A 16,271-nucleotide genomic window follows, 5' to 3' on the forward strand; every position below is an offset into this window, starting at 1 on the left:
AAGATATGATAGGACACCGATGCGGACTGCTGCTTTATTCCATTTATTTTGGTCTTGTCCCCATTCTTGTGTTCTTGGCAAAATGTTTGTACATGTATTTACCAAAACGATATTAGTTATACACTGTCACTTTCCTATGAAGATTGTTATTTTTTGAGCATTTTTTATCTACCAAATATGAATATGATATCATCAATATGATTTAATCCCAAATTTAATTTTCTTTACATTTCAAAGAAATTAAACAAGAAATTTCCTCCAACAGGAAAGTTACTGAAACCTTGAATTTATGTATTTTTTTTCATATTGTCTATATGTTTACAATCATGTTTGTTATTTTGTATAAAAAAAACCTCCAACTCATTAGACATGCAGTATTTTGAAAAGCGTTTGTCACAGCGCTGTCAATAAGACCTTCAATTTAAAAGCGAGACAGAGGGTGACCCGGCCCAAGGTGACGGACCGTTCACTGTGTCTGTATTTTGCATAAACATGATATTCAAATGACTCGAGACTGAGCAAAACACCAGCTCATGAAACTCAGATCAAACTGTCAAACTCAGCAGTGCTGATCAAATAAATCAAGACTCTTTTACTGCCTATTTCTCACTTTGAATGTTTTAGAAACAAATTTCAGTGGACTCCTCAGTTGTAATTCAAGAAAGAGTGTTACAAGTTTTTCCTGAGGGCCAATCAAGCGTTCACGATACGTCGATTGAGGAGCCAGAAAGTTTCTGTGATGTCTTTTCAAGATGTCTTTTTTATCTTCACTATTAACATCCAGGTGACACTCTGACAGAGCTCAAAAATGAACGTTTTTGTGGCATCATTTCAGGAGTGAAGCTGGAGCGTGCCCTGGTAGCTCACCTTGTTGAGTGTCTGCCCCATATACTGAGGCTGAGGCTGGAGGTTTGAGTCTACTCTGTGACTTCTGCTAAAGTGAGTCCAAGAAAGACAACATAAAAACTTTTTCATTTTGAGAAGTTGAAAAGATGTCTTAAATGATGAAAAGAGTTCACTTTGAACCCTGCAAGGGTTGTCACTCGGACGTCAATAGAGATTACAAGGGTTCAAAAGAGAACCATCTAAGAAAGACGTCACTAAAACTTTCACTCTGACTCCTCAATAGGTGTTTTCTGAATGTTGGACAAAAACACGGAATTCTTTTCAATTTTTTGCTCAGTCGGTTGTTTTAGTTCACCATCGGGAAAAACATCTCATGAAAACAGCTTAAATCAAATCTTTGCAAATGCAAACATAGCCTAAAATATAAGGCATAGTTTGTTAATTTCATATCTTTTTTTTTACTTTTCTCCATTTGGAAGCTTATGGGATGACAGTGCATCAAATGTAGGCTACTGTCCTTTAAAACAGGCGTCTTGGTTAATCTATATAAAAATTAATGCAGCTGCAGCTTGATGAAAAGTAATAACTGGTCAAAAACAAAAATCAAGACTTGTCTTTCACTGATGATTAAATCTGTTGTTTCCTGTCAGGATCGATGTTAACATATACATGAGCCTAGTGTTTATCTTTCTTAGGGTTTAAATTTTAAATGATAATCATGAAAAGCACATAATGTGCCTCACTTTAGATGACGTGGACTCAAGTCAACTCAAGCCACCGTTTTACTGATTTGCAACTTGAGACAACAAAAAATAAATGACTTGTGACTTTACTTGGGACATGATGACTCAAACGACTTAATTGTTAATTTTGGTTGTCAGTTTTTCACCCCTTTAAGAGTCTCATTTGTAAGAAGAAAAAAAAAAATTTCCCCCCAAAAAACGTATGCTTTGGGTTCCACAACCCCAAATGAGACTCAGAAATCTACTTTACTTATAAATAGAAACTTTAAAGGGGATGTTAATTAATATTCTTTGATTGCAGGAAAAGCTTATGAAGTTTTTTGTTTAATTACATGTATTTCTCTGAATCTCAATGAACAAATTCAATTCAGCTTTGTATTTTGGGGGGATGAATTGGTCGATGACATCATTATCTTGCCTTTTTCTCTTTATAAAGATTGGATACTGCAGGTAAGACTGAGGTTTCTTGTCCAAAACAAAATGGGACAGACAAGAGACTTGGACTAATTGATTTCATCCACATGTCTGCCTGGAGATCACAAACATTTAAAAACTGTCAAGAATTAAATTGTCAAATCTCTAAACGCCAAATTGTCTGTTATCATTAATCGATTATTAAACTGCAAGTTGATCGTAACTGTCATTTTTTTTAACCAGTAAACGCTGTTAATAAGAGACAGCATGTGACCTCCGGGGGCAAATGTTGCAATAATGTTAAAAAGGCTCTGCGGGGTAGCCTTTGATGGATTCACTCCAAAGTGGGAATATTTGGATTAAAGTTACAACACGGTGCTTCGGCATAAACATGCCGCTCAGAAATCTCTCGCGGTGGCATCAACTGTGTGAGAAATCGGCGAGATGAAAGCAGGAGCTGGGTGCTGCGCGCTGCACCTGTGGGAGGAGTGTGTGCACCTGCGGACACTCACTGCGCTGCCTTGCTGAGCGGCACACTGCAACTACTTCTTCTTTTTGCTCCAGCACAAGCGGACACCTGAGCCATGGACGCAGAGGAGAAACCCCCCGCCGACCAGGGCGTGCAGCTCCTGGACATCAGCTCCAACTCGCCCCCACCTGAGCCCGAAGGTGCGCGGGACTCCGAGCAGCTGGAGAAGCCGCCGTACTCCTACGTGGCTCTCATCGCCATGGCCATCAAGGAGAGCCGGGACAAGAGGCTGACTCTGGCCGGGATTTACGACTTCATCGTCGAAAAGTTCCCGTACTTTGAGAGGAATAAAAAAGGCTGGCAAAACAGCATCAGACACAACCTTTCACTTAACGAATGTTTCCTGAAGGTGCCCAGGGAGAGCGGAGCGGACAGGAAGGGCAACTTCTGGATGCTGGACCCCGCGTTTGAGGACATGTTCGAGAAGGGGAACTACCGGCGGAGGAGGAGGGTGAGGAGGCCCTTCAGACCCGCGAGCGTGCCTTACCTGAGCGGGAGCCCCGCGGAGTACCCCGAGCATCTCTACCTGCAGCCCTACGTGAGCTCCTGGGGTCTGTCCCAGAGCGGATACCCGGCACCCCGCAGCATGTCCCCCAGCCCCCCGGTGAGCTCCTACTGCCCGCCACCCCACTTCCACCACACCGCCTACGCCGCTTACCACCGCCACCCGCCCGTGCTGGTCCCCCACAACGGGTGTCCCTACGGCGGAGTGACCCAGCCGATGAGCCCGGATGGAGGCACCGTCTCCGTGCCGTGCAGCTACCAGCAGTTCACCTCCTACGCGCGGCAGGCGGAGGCGCCGCTCCCTCACCGGTTCGACATGTGAGATTTTGGTTTGTTTGTGCCACTGACAGCCATCATTGACTCAAAGTTCACCTGTTTCATCATTTCAGTTCGGCTGTCATTCATGTGTCAGGTAAAGTTAATTATTTAGTAGTTTGATGAGTATTCAATGTCCTCGCTGTTTAAAAAAAACAAAACAAAAAAAACAACAACAAAAAAACGTTAAATGAGCTGGTTATGAATTTGTTTGTTTCTGAATTGGTTTCTGCTTCATATGGAGATTAATTATTGTCAGCGCTCTACATTATGCTTCAGAAATGTCACAGACCAAGTCTGAACTGCTGGAAGACGGCTAGTTTAAGTCTGAGGCTTAGTTGATGCCCCCTATGTTAAACAATTACTTAATTTAATTTTTTTTTTTTTTTTTTTTTACATTTGATTGTTTTAATATTTATATATAATTGCCAATATTGTTGGCAGGCATTTATGTTCGTATTTTTATGTTATTTATTTCTTTTCTCTGGTTTTATTCCTTTTTTTCGAGCTGCTATGCAATAGTTTGTGACAGTGAAGCACTGATCGGGTTTTCCGTGTTATTTGAATGTTTACCTGATGTGAAATACATCATGTTTGTTAAAAATAAAATGCTATTTTTTCATCAAATACTCTCATTATTGTTATTATTGTTTTTCTTGTTTTCTGTTTTTATCTCCATTTGCCATTTAGCCCAGTCCATTGTATTTTTTATTTCAACTCCAAATCACGGTAAAAGTTATCTCTTAACACTTTTGAATAGGGCAGGTTTAGCATTAAAGATCAAGCATTCTGTCTGACTTGAGGATATTAATGTCAGTCACGTCAGTGTTTTTGTCATGACATTAGATATCATTTCTGTTAAACCACATCGATAGGATGAAAATACATCTGTAACTAATGTCTCCGAGGGTAATTGCTATTGAAAATAATAATTTGATTGATTTTTTTAAAATCCCGTATCAGGATTTTAAAGCAAGCGAGAGAAAATATGACAGGAACGGTCCCCTGCCACGTTCCAACACTATCATACCCCCCCCCCCCCCCTTTCTACTACACTACGTGTTGCTTAGAAACAAACCAATGTGGTGGATATGTATTTAGAATAAATCAATGCACCCAAACATGATAAAAATATATATTTTATATGATACAGTTTAATAATGAGTGATTTTAGTGAACAGTAAAGTCGAAAAGAACGAATATAAAACATATTGGAACGAGTCCAAGCGATGACACGTATTCCGCTTCCGTTTCATGGGCGTTAACAAAAGGGGATCCTCTTGCCGCGTGCGCTCTCGCGCCGTGTTTAGCGGTACTGTTACACTACATTTCTCATGTTTTGCTGGTTTATTTACTGCTAGTTTCGGTGGAAATGGAGGCGTTTAATCAACTTCTGTTGGAGTATCCCGAGCTAATGTACAGCGGGGTCGGAGCTACAGCGGTCGTCGCCGGCGGAGCGCTGATATACAAGATTCTCACCAGGTAAGTTGCAGGTTTTGTACCGCGCGTATGTTTTCAGCTAGATCCACGTTAACTGTACTACAAGTTTGTCAACAGTGTTTGAAATTATCTCCGCGGGTTCATAAATGTGATTATCAAGAAGTAATTTTGCAAACGGTAAACGTACAAATACATTCCCTATGCTACAAAAGTCGTACCTTTGTACATGCTAGCACGACTGCTAACTTTGCTAGCCGTGGTGCTAAGTAACCTGATGGTAGTTGTGTGCCACTCGCGTTACGACGAATAGTTTTTGCAATGTTTATGCGCGTATTTTAACTGTTTGTTGTGTACCGTGTATAGGATTTATGACACATCACGGTATTGTAGTGTTTTGTGTCTACGCATCACTGAAATAACACCGCAAACTTCTCGCAGATTGACAAGGTTTAGCCTGTCCACTCAACTTAACTAACTCATTATCCACCTCAGCGACGCACATTGTGGGAAATATCTGCACGTCACAAATGCACCTTCGGGTTAATTAACAGTGTTTTGTTGCATCGTGTAAGAACTCCGCATTTATTTGTTTTTTTTATATAGGAAGAAGCCGACCCATGCAAACGTGAACTGCTGGTTCTGTAATCAGAACACAGTGGTGCCCTATGGGAACAGGAACTGCTGGGACTGTCCCAACTGTGACCAGTATAATGGCTTCCAGGAGGTGAGTTTCCAAGGTTGAAGTCTTTGCATATCTGTAAACTTTTTTCTTGATGTATGTGATGTAGGTTTTGAGCCTTTATAACAATCTTGTGTTGATCTGTCTTGTTTTCAGAATGGGGATTACAACAAACCCATCCCAGCTCAGTACATGGAGCACCTGAACCATGGAGTATCTGGTGGCCTTCCCTCATCTGAGACACCCAAGGCTCTGCAGTTTGTCAACTGTCAGATGCTGCTCTGCAGGAAGTGCAATACCAATCAGTCTGTAAAGATCAAGCAGTTGGCCTCATTTATCCCAAGGGACGATGTAAGTACTGTGCTCCTTTCTTCTCACTATGACGCCATCATCATCGCTATCATGATTGACAACACTAAATGTATCATTGCTTTTTCTGTAGGAGAACTACGATGAGGAAATTGAGGCTTACAAGCACCACCTTGAGCAGACCTACAAGTTATGCAGGCCATGTCAGACAGCTGTGGAGTACTACATCAAATATCAAAACAGGCAACTTCGAACAGTGCTCCTAAACCATCAGCTTCGACGCAGCCGGGAATCCGACAAGGGCTTTGTAAAGGTCAGTGCACTCCAAAGTCAAATTTACACGAAGCACAGAAAAGATTGTGGTATTCTTTTTGACAGTTTGAGAGTTCAAGTGAAAATGCACATCTGCACATCATCTTTACTTTCCCAATATATGTATTTTTGCCTTTTCTTAATATAATATGTCAGCATTATTTTTGTGCACCTTGTAGACTTTCATGTGTCATAAAAATATTAACGGTCTCAATTAAAAAAAACATTCTCTTTCCCACAGAGCTCCTATTCTACTTCTTCTCCCATGGGGGTCATCCTCTTACGGGTCCTCGGCTTCCTGATATGTGCTTTCCTAGTTTCCACATTTTTCGGTGAATTGCCGGACCAGCATACTTCAACCAGTGGCCCGCAGACACTAAGTGGCGGGGTCATTCCACCAAAGCCCAAGCCCTCCAACGAATCCACCCCCGACAAAGAAAGAAGTGGAGGCGTGCCTGTGTGGCAGAGTCTGCTGGGGCTGATCCCAGACAAGGCTCAAGAAAATGCCAAGCTGGTGTGGCAGTTCGGAAGAGACAACCAGCTGGCTGTAGTCTCTGTTGGCCTGTTGACTTGTCTCACTGCTATCTTCTTTGCAGGGCCTGTGAGGTAAGCAGTCACCACCTCTGTTATTTCCTTTCCTTTCCAAGGGGGTAGTCAGACAAACTCTGCAGGCTCACCTGTCGATGCATTTTCAGGTTGAGGAGAATTGATGCGGTGGCCTCTGTCCTGTGGTTCGTCATCCTGTGCCTCTACCTGGCTGAGAGCTACTTTACTGCTGCCTTGGACTGGATGGACACAGCCAAGCTCAGTGCCTCATCCCTCTGCTGCCTTGTCAGCTTTGCTGCTGCTGTGGCAACTCGCAAACCGCTGGGTCCAAGAAGAGCCCGATATCGAAGGTCAGAATCTGAGCAGTAATGTTATAGTTGTGTTTGAAACTTGTTTTTTTTTTTTACATTTCAAACCAGATCAAAACACATTTATCACCAAGCGTTGCCAATGTCCAAGTACAACTGTACAAAGAGCATGCATGTTTTTAATTCACTGTCTGTTTTTACTTCCCTCTGTTCCGGATGTGTGTGAATGACTGTGAGGTTATGACATGTCTATGACACACTTAAAGCATAGAACTGTGTGTGTGGTCCATGATAGAAACAAAAGATAGCTTGCTCGATCACATCAAAACCTCCCCTTCAAGTTCATACACTCACTGGCTGCAGTTGCCTGGTGTATTTAATTTTTTGGAGGTTTATGTCATTTTGTAGTTGGGGGTATTATTGCACAAAAATAAGATGGAATGATATGAACGTGTCAATGAGAGATCTCCTATTTTTGGACCCGACAGGGAATCTGTCAGGAATCATGTGATCGGAAAGAACCCAACAATAATAAACAACATAGTGGGAGATAAAAATTAAAGCACCTAACGAGTACTAAACTCTGTATTCTCTACTGTACTGAAATGTATAACAGCCTTTTGATTGTATTCATTTATTTATTAATATGCTCTTGTAGCTGTAGGTTTAAAATTATTTACTACCTATCTTACTAACCATAGCTGCATGAAATAATGCTCAAGATGTGATTGTCGAATATTCAATCACACCCCTCCCTCCTGCATCATCTTTCATTTCTGAACGAAGAGTGACCCTGGATATTTCACCAGTCCTCTGAAGTAACTATTTATAACTGATGTCTGTTAGGAATCTTTTAGGAATACAACATCAGTGTTAAAGCAGCTGATCGATACCCAAAGCACAGCTGGAAAGTCTTTTTACATGTGTCAAGTGATAATGTTTGTAGTGAAGTGGCTGCCATTGCATTTTCATCTGGACACCCCACTAAGTACCGACTCTGGTAATCATGATAACTAGTGGTAACTGTTCCTTTTTTCCTTTTTAACAGAAAAAATACATGAATGTTATAATACAGAAGTGTGATGGGACTGGTCCATGTGCCAATTGCCATTTGAAAACCAAAACACTTAGCTGTCTGGGAAAGCACTCATTAGTTTATCAATGTATTTCTAAAAATAGTTTAGAGGTTTTGTTGTTTGCAGCTCTGCTCCTGTTGCCATTATTGTGGTCTTGTGCCTCTGTCAGTTCTATTGGATCATGCTTTATTTTTTTTCCCTCTGCCTTGAGATGATGCAGGCCTTTCACTGTAAGCCAGTGATCCCCTGCAAAACATTTTTACTTTTTATACTGCACTTGTATTTCGTGTCTGTTGCTCTCCTCTGTGCTGTAAGCTGATGCCTAAAAGTGGCACCACCAGGTAACATTTGCTTGAGCTAATCATGTCTCAGTGGTAGTTTCCGGTGGCCTTGTACAAGGGCTTGAATATGCAAATATTAAAAAGTGCTTAACACTGCAACTGGATATGGTCTTTGGCTGGTCGCATGTAGGTCATGCAAGTGTTATTTTGATTCTAATGCGGGTAATCCATTGCGAGTTGGAAGTTGATATTTCCAAGTTGGTATGCCCAACTTCAAATCTAAATGCTGAAAAGCTGGTTAAACAGATTGGGCCACTGAGGCTTGTACCGCAAGCATTCAAAGATTTCTGTCAAGCATAAATCAACTAAACAGAAATGCAAATGGGGACGACAAAGTTAGTGTGACAGCATATAGCACAAACACGACATGGAGAAAAATAAAAATGAAAGTTTAAAAGGTAATTGGTCACTGCTAGACACCATGCTAGACTTGGATGTCCATTCCACTGCACTTTTTCGTTTTTAGGTCAATTTCTTTTTTAGTTCAGAATTCAGTGGATTGCAGCATGAACATCAAAGTTGAAAGAGTTTAGTTTAATGTGTGATATGAGTTGTTCCCCTGACATGTTGTGCTCATGAGAGATAAGCCACTACAAACTCAAAAACAGTGGACAGGGATATCTTTCTTTCTGAAATTTTTACAGTTTCAAGGGACGTCATATTTTTCATACTCAATTTGAAAACAAATTTGCCCTGGTTTAAATTTACAGCTAAAAGTATTAGACCTCTTTTGTCACTTACTTCCAGTTATACTAAACTTACCTTTGCCAACAGTCTAACATGTTGATGTACTGAGAACACTAAACATACTTGCATGCCCTAACACCCTGCCAAAATCTTTCTTCTTTTGTTTCACTTTATTAAAATGTAGTGAGTAAAGGGGGGTATTTATACAGTAATGTGAAAAGGTATCACAAATGGCTGTAGACTGTAGATTGTATTAGTGGGTAGAGTACTACAGCAGTGAAACTGCATTTCATGCTGTCCTGTTGATGGTTATATTCTCAAAGCACTGCCTTGGGTGCGGTAGTGTCAAAGCTTTAAATTATGATTTTTTTTTTCTTTTTCAACGAGAGTGTTGCCAATTGTAATATACTAAAGATGCTGTTTGTAGGTTATAACAACATCTGATGAAAGCTTTGCAGTGCTTCATAGTCCTGTATCAATCAATAATGACTTGGAATTGCCTTTTTTTAAAAATCTGTTTCTAAACTGCATCATGTTACATGCTGCATCTTAACCTCTTGATAAAGATCATATTTAATCAAATTTAAAACACGCTTTACAACTGTTCTCTAGTACCCTATGCTTTATTCTCTCTTGCCTTCATCCTCCCTGATGGAGGTCAATAAAGCCTACCATGCTGGAGAAAAGTTTTGTGTATTTAAATTTTGACTTGCGTTGAAGCTCACACTGGTCGGCACCTCACTGTGTGGCCTTGGTGTTTTTTGGTTTTATGTGAGGTACATTTTTAAAAGTATTATCTTTGCCAAAGTTTGACATGCTGTGCTAAGAAGTTTGTGTTTGCTATAAACCTTCAGTGTTCATGTTTGTTATGCTTTTAAATATGCACAATATCTAGCCAGAGTACCTGCCTACGTGTGTGTGCGTGTGTGTGTTTCAGAGAATTCCTGTATTTACCTGATGAGCTGTCTGACTGTTGACCTTGACTTGTGTCAAGCATTTAGCTTGAGAAGCACTACATTCAAACTTGTATGTTAACCATAAGTTTAAGCTGCCATTTAAAACATATTTGTAGTGTTTTAGTGATCACTGTAGAACCTTTTTACTAATAGAGCTGTGAATGTTACTGTTTTTACCGCATTGTGTTATCAGTGATATCCAATATGTAGCTAACAAATGTGATCGTGTCATACCTAAATGTTTTAGAAGTGTGTATGCGTTTTAGACATGCGTGTGTTGCAGAAACACTAAAAACTCAATACTTTGGAAGTTTACTCTGCCAAATTTGAATAGTTTTTTTGACATTTCAAGCAGCAATTTGGCCGTCAATCCAAGTACGAATAAGCTAATTGAATATCACAGTTTGATCAGTGACTGTGTTTGTGTAAATTCTGTAGCAGTCTGGAGTTCCGTCCATGTGGAAAGGTTTCCTGCAACACACCCATTGAAACATGCTGTGTGTTGAGTGCTGAAATTGAGTGTCTTGCTTTGAATGTGAGGCTTCAATTTAAACACTTTGTAGGAATGCTTGCTGTACATGGAATTTAATAAACTACTAGTGAACGGATATGACTTCTCTGTTTGTTTTCAACACAAACACACCATCGGATCTACCTGTGAGGGTTTCTCTTCAGTTTCAGACAGAGTTGGCTTTTCCACACAGCATTGAAGTTCATGGAAGACTCAGAATAATGAAGCCTGATCTGCACTGAATAGAAACTACTAAACCATGTCTGTGTGTTATGAAAATGTGAAATTGTCGAGCTGTATTGCTGCGCAGCATTTCTCCTGGAGCTTTCTGACTGCAGGCACTGTCAGCTGCTGCTTGTTGTCCCGACAGCTGCAGCAAGATTTTGCCGACAGCCTTGCTGTAGCTGCTGTCGTTTAATAAGTGCTTGCATTAAATGGTTGTCAGAGCTGTGTGCTTCTTAGTGTGTGTATTGATTTGATTTCAGATATTGACAATTGTGTGGAGCAAGGTAGCAGATTATTTATACATAAAATCGCAAATTGAGATTTGATTTCGGGTAGCAGACCGTTCCGTTGCTCTTGTGTTGCAGATACCTTGCAGGTAGCTCTGCAGCCCCCCCGTTCAGCAGCCAGTCTCCTTTCCTGTCTCCTGACCTGGCAGACTCCTTCATCCCCACCCCGCCCCCCAACCTCTCACAGCTCATCAACCGCCAACAGAGTCCTCGCGAGCGCAAGGCGTCCCCCTCCTCTTTGCCTGGGCGCCTCAACAGAGCCCTCAGCCTCGGCACGATCCCCTCCCTCAGCAGGACAGGTAACACTAGAATTGTTTTCTTCAGTTGGAGTAAATGAAAAGTTAATAATTTGATGCTGGCAGACCCATGCATTCTTTCCTCCGATGTTCCAATCTGTCTATGCATTGTGATTTGTTTATTAGAACTGTATGCCATGTCATTTTGTGCTCATATAACAAAACACACAAAAAATCAAGTTGCTCATCATAGATGGGAATATCCAACCTTCTTCTGCCAATTGTCTTTGGTGCATGACTTTGCTGCTGCTCAGACATGTTCCATCTTGAGTTGCTTGTTCAGTGTGTTTTCTTGCATACTGACATGATTTATTTTTGATAAGATTCACTAGCTTTACTTTTCTTTCTGATTCCTAGGTGCTCATGCTGGTTTTTTTTATTTTTGCTTCTTTAAAAAAATTAAATCTTCGGTAAAGTAGAAGCATCATTTAGTTTCTAACTTACTGCAATTTCTTTACTTATCTGTGTGTCAGCATTCCCAAGTCTTTGAAACTTTTTTGAACACAGACAAATAGAAATGGGTCATTGAAAGTGCTTGAATTTATGCATTTTGCAGGAGAATAACATTTGGAGTTCTTTTCATTCAGTGGTTGACTCGGAGCCTCTGTAAAGCCCAACAGTTCTCATAAAAATTCTCAGTGTTGTAACAGTTATTAACTCTGTCTCAAACAATACTGCATTTGTGTGGTGGAAAAGAAAATGCGTTTAACATTTGTAATGAAAATAATGTGATATTACAGATGACCCCCAGATGTCACCACTGACCTTTAAGTTGAAATGGCACAACCTGTCAGCATGATGCTGCCTATGTTTAGGTTTAAGTAGCTTAAGCTGTGTCTTATCTTGAGTTCAGTTTCTGACTAATATTTGTTTAAGGAAGGTCCTGAACTATTGTTGTGCTGAATTGTATTTCTTTTTTTTTTCAGATTCTGGTTACCTGTTCAGTGGAAGCAGACCAGCTTCACAGTACAAAGACTCCCCCTCTTCAGGTATTTAAACTTCAGATCAGTTTGTGATCTCAACTCATCCCTGTGTTTTAAAACAACTCCACTAACACTTCTAGAGTACTTCTTTTGACATTTCACTGCTTTTCTTGGCCCAGACTACTTCTCCCTGAAGTCTGGGAGCCGCCCATCATCCCCAGGCCCCTCTCCAACTCCTTCAGTAGCCGGGTCGGTTACATCCAGTTCAGGTTCTGCCAGACATCGGCGCCCCCTCATCAGCCCTGCACGCCTCAACATCAGCGGCCAGAGGCTCCGGCTTTTTTCAACAGAGCCGGAACCCACACTCATGTCCCCACCTGTGTCTCCGTCACACTTCCTCGTGGAGCAGAGCTCTTCCATCTACAGCGGCTGCTTTTCACATGACATATCACCCTTCCAAAGCCAAAATGGTGCGTACAGCTACAGCTACACTGTTAAAAGTAAAATGTTTATGTTGGGTGGTTGTAATAAAATGCATTGTTGTGTCATTTATAATACCACCACCAGATGGCACAGTAAAACATTCTCAAGTCCTACAGTAATGGAGAGAAAAGATTTCACATGCATTAATAACTTCATGTTTAGGTGTTTTCATCTATGCCTTAATGATTTACTGGTTTCATCTGTTTGCAGATTTGAGTTCTTTGTTAAGAGACGGCACAGTGATTGAAGAGGATGAGAGGCGGGGCAGCTCCTCAGAGTCCTCAGCATGCCTGGTTGGTACAACTACACAGGGGCTGGAGAGCACCCCTCCTCCGAAAGGTAACGTAAGGTCTGATTTTAACATGACCGGAAGACCCTTTGTCCAAGATTTGTCCGAAATTGTGTTAAATTTTAGTGTCATCACTTTTGTCTAATGTAACATCATCTTGGTCCCGGGGCTTTATTTGTTTGTCTAATCAATACATTTTGGAGGGAAATTTTGCCAAGAAACCAATAAATGTGTAGTTGAGTAAACCTGAGTTAATAGTAATTTAACTGTTAATACTATTTGTTATTGAGCAAACGTAATGCTCTATAGTTTTATATTCAGAAGCCAAATGTTGGTTGATGAGCTGTGCAGTATGTAACCTTTTACAAATTGTTACCATCACTTGGAACTTTAAGCCAAACAATTGTCAACAACAGATGGTTTTAAAGCAATTCATTGTTTGTTAACAGGAAAACAACTAACTACACTTTAATTGACTGACTAAGTTTAGCATTAATTAAATATAGTTATTATAAAATGTTCCCAAATAAGTAAAGACAAGTAAAGACAAATCTGTTATGTACGATGACATTAATCAGCTTTTTTGTGACATCTGCAGGTTTTGTGAGGCGTCTCATCTGGCCGGGCCTTTTGCTGATGAGCCTGGCTTCAAACCTGTTGTTTGCCGGCCTCTATGCCTACCATAACTGGGGATGAAAGGTTCTTGAGTCTACTGCTGCTGTTCTCTTGTGATCTGCACAGAGTAAGTTGGCCTCTGTCGAGTCCATTGACCTGAAGGTCACTCAGCAACACCAGAAAACATCATCTTTCTGGCAGTTACTTCTTGGGGTGAACACAGATGTCAGCTGACAGATTTTCAGCACCATACCTCCATGCGATTGGAGTTTCAAGACGACAGTATGGTAAAAATTGAAAATCAAGTGATTCATGACGGCTTGAAAAAATATTTTGGCTTCTGTGGCATGGCCTTGTTTTGCCTTGGTTTGTCATTGCTCCTCTGTGAACACAGGTGCATGTGTAATTGATTTAAAAGGCTCAAGTGTTGTACTGATGCTTGTTGGCATTTTAAATACTGGTCTGTGAAATGTGCAATCGTCATGTACTGTTCAGTCAATAGTGCTCAGACACAGAGGGTCGTGTCTTATCTACTTACTGTGACTGTGTAGCGTACATCGAATCTCCCAAGTGGAGAATGCTTTTTTGTTAGCCAAAAATTTGAGAACATACAGGAGCATGTTATGCCGTGCTGTATTGATGCAGTTTTGAAATTTGTACAGTTTCTTTGTAGTGTCACATTTTCACAATGCTGGTGTTTTCCATTGCCTTTTCTATGTATATTCAGCTGGGACAGAGTGGTTTGTCAAACTCTGTCCTGATGTTTTGTTACACGGTTTCAAGCCAACATTTTTAATATTAAAGTCATATATATCTCATAACAAATGACACATTTTGCAGTCGGTCACTACAGAAATAAACTGTTTAATGTTCTGTTATATCTTATAGATATCGTGTTCACAGCTCGTTTGTTAGGGGTAGAACTCCTAAGCTAAGTGCAATATAAAAAGTTGTTGCTTCCAATTTTTAACAAGAAATGTTCATATTTATATGATATTTACAAAAGAAAGGCTTCTGATAGATTTACTTCTAACTGGGCTGTGAACAGTTTTTTCCTGTATAACTTTTAGTCAAACACCTGCATATTAAATTGAAATGATTATGCACTTGTTTTTCCTTTGTGTTTGATTGTGTTGTATTTTTGAATTGTTCTGTTGTAGATGAAGAGCACAGATTTTTGATTATTGTACGTGTATGTTGAACATGAAAGTAAAAAGTTGTACATTTTGGTCATGTGTAAGATATGTGTAAACAGTTTACAGTTGGCCTATTTCGCTTTTTTGTGTAAAAGTCACATGTTGTTAAACGTTTGGATGTTAATTTTCACATTGTTGACTCAACGTGCACTTGAGTATCTACTGGGTCATGTGGTTTTCTCACACACCTAATGCAAATTTTAATTTGTCTTCATTTAAAATGCATTTGCCAGTTTTTGTTTGTTTGTTTTTCTTTTTTTTTTTTTTTGAAAGTTATGTTGAGCCAAAGTATTATTGAAACTAATGTAAAAGAGAATTTCCTGAGAAAACTGAAACTTGCTACTGAAAGAAATGTAAATGACTGGGAATTGTCCAGTGATAGTTGAGAAAACTATCAGAAGACAATTATGAATAATAGTTATTGAATACTATTGTGACCTCTGACATACTGTATAGACTTTTTTGTACTTGATGTGTAACCTGGTGTCTTCGTTGAGGAATAATGCACATGTTGAATTTTCCCGAATGAGTCAAACCTGAATGTTTCTTCAGTTAAAGATTAATTTAATTTATTTCTGAATTTAAATTCAAAGTGGAGTTGAAGAATATTGTCCTTTTTCCTCTGGATTTCACATCACCACGGTGTCAAATTATGAGTCTCTGACTAGAAGATTTAATTAATAGTCTGTTAATTCTTTTCACTGATTGAAGGGTTGTTATGCCACTGTGTTCTGCAATGCAAATGTTTGTCTGCAAAAGCTGTTTGGTCTGTGTGATTGTAAGAAACAACATTGCCTTGTTTCATCTGGACCCATACTTTTTTAATAAAGTATTTTTTTTCTCCTAATCTATTTAATTTTTTGTAATTTATTAAGCTTCTCTCTGTGCAGATATAAAAATCGGTTTTCTAGATGAGGTGTTGACCTAAAGCTTTGTTTAGTTCGCCCCCTTCTGGAGCTGACAGCACCTGCAATTTATCTCCCACAGCTTTTTCCCTCTTGAGGCTTTTCTTCAGTCTGAAGATGAGACTCTTTCAGAATGCTGCCTCGCTCTGTAAACTGCATCACCCAGTGTACATTGAAGCCTTGAGGGAAGTCAGACATCTGAACTGTTGCCATAGCAATGAAAGACTGAATTTGACAGGGTAAATGAGGCAGCAAGTAGAAGTGCATTATTGACCAGGCAGTCAAGGGCGAACAAAAAAGACTTCTATGGATTTGGATAAATAACACAATCATTCGTTGTTTGAGAAAGGTGTAGAGGCTCACTGTTTGTACCCACTTATGTCCTTCCCCCCATCACTGATGCTGTCAAAGTCAACACAGTCCAGTTTATTGTGCAAACTTAAAGCTGGGAAATGAATGTGGCTGCTGTAAAAGTAAGAGTGTGTATTGTGTGTAATAATACAGTCCACTTTTGCACCTTAGTAAAGTGGTCACAT

The 16,271-nt window shown here is 40.1% G+C and overlaps 2 protein-coding genes across 2 annotated transcripts; both read left to right on the top strand.

The window, feature by feature from the left end:
* Positions 1-2,416: 2,416 nt before the first annotated feature.
* foxl2l (forkhead box L2-like) lies at positions 2,417-3,978 on the top strand. Its single transcript, XM_037104559.1, has one exon. It carries the CDS (start codon positions 2,588-2,590, stop codon positions 3,356-3,358), a length of 771 nt encoding a protein of 256 aa, XP_036960454.1. The 5' UTR covers positions 2,417-2,587; the 3' UTR covers positions 3,359-3,978.
* A 617-nt stretch (positions 3,979-4,595) lies between these two features.
* Positions 4,596-15,677, top strand: tmem201 (transmembrane protein 201). The gene is made up of 11 exons (XM_037104892.1): positions 4,596-4,833; positions 5,395-5,515; positions 5,627-5,821; positions 5,913-6,092; positions 6,333-6,697; positions 6,787-6,987; positions 11,107-11,327; positions 12,251-12,313; positions 12,427-12,717; positions 12,941-13,069; positions 13,618-15,677. Exons 1-11 carry the CDS (start codon positions 4,724-4,726, stop codon positions 13,713-13,715), a joined length of 1,974 nt encoding a protein of 657 aa, XP_036960787.1. The 5' UTR covers positions 4,596-4,723; the 3' UTR covers positions 13,716-15,677.
* The last annotated feature ends 594 nt before the right edge of the window (positions 15,678-16,271 follow it).

Source organism: Acanthopagrus latus, chromosome 7 (assembly GCF_904848185.1).
Source record: "Acanthopagrus latus isolate v.2019 chromosome 7, fAcaLat1.1, whole genome shotgun sequence".
NCBI lineage: Eukaryota > Metazoa > Chordata > Actinopteri > Spariformes > Sparidae > Acanthopagrus > Acanthopagrus latus.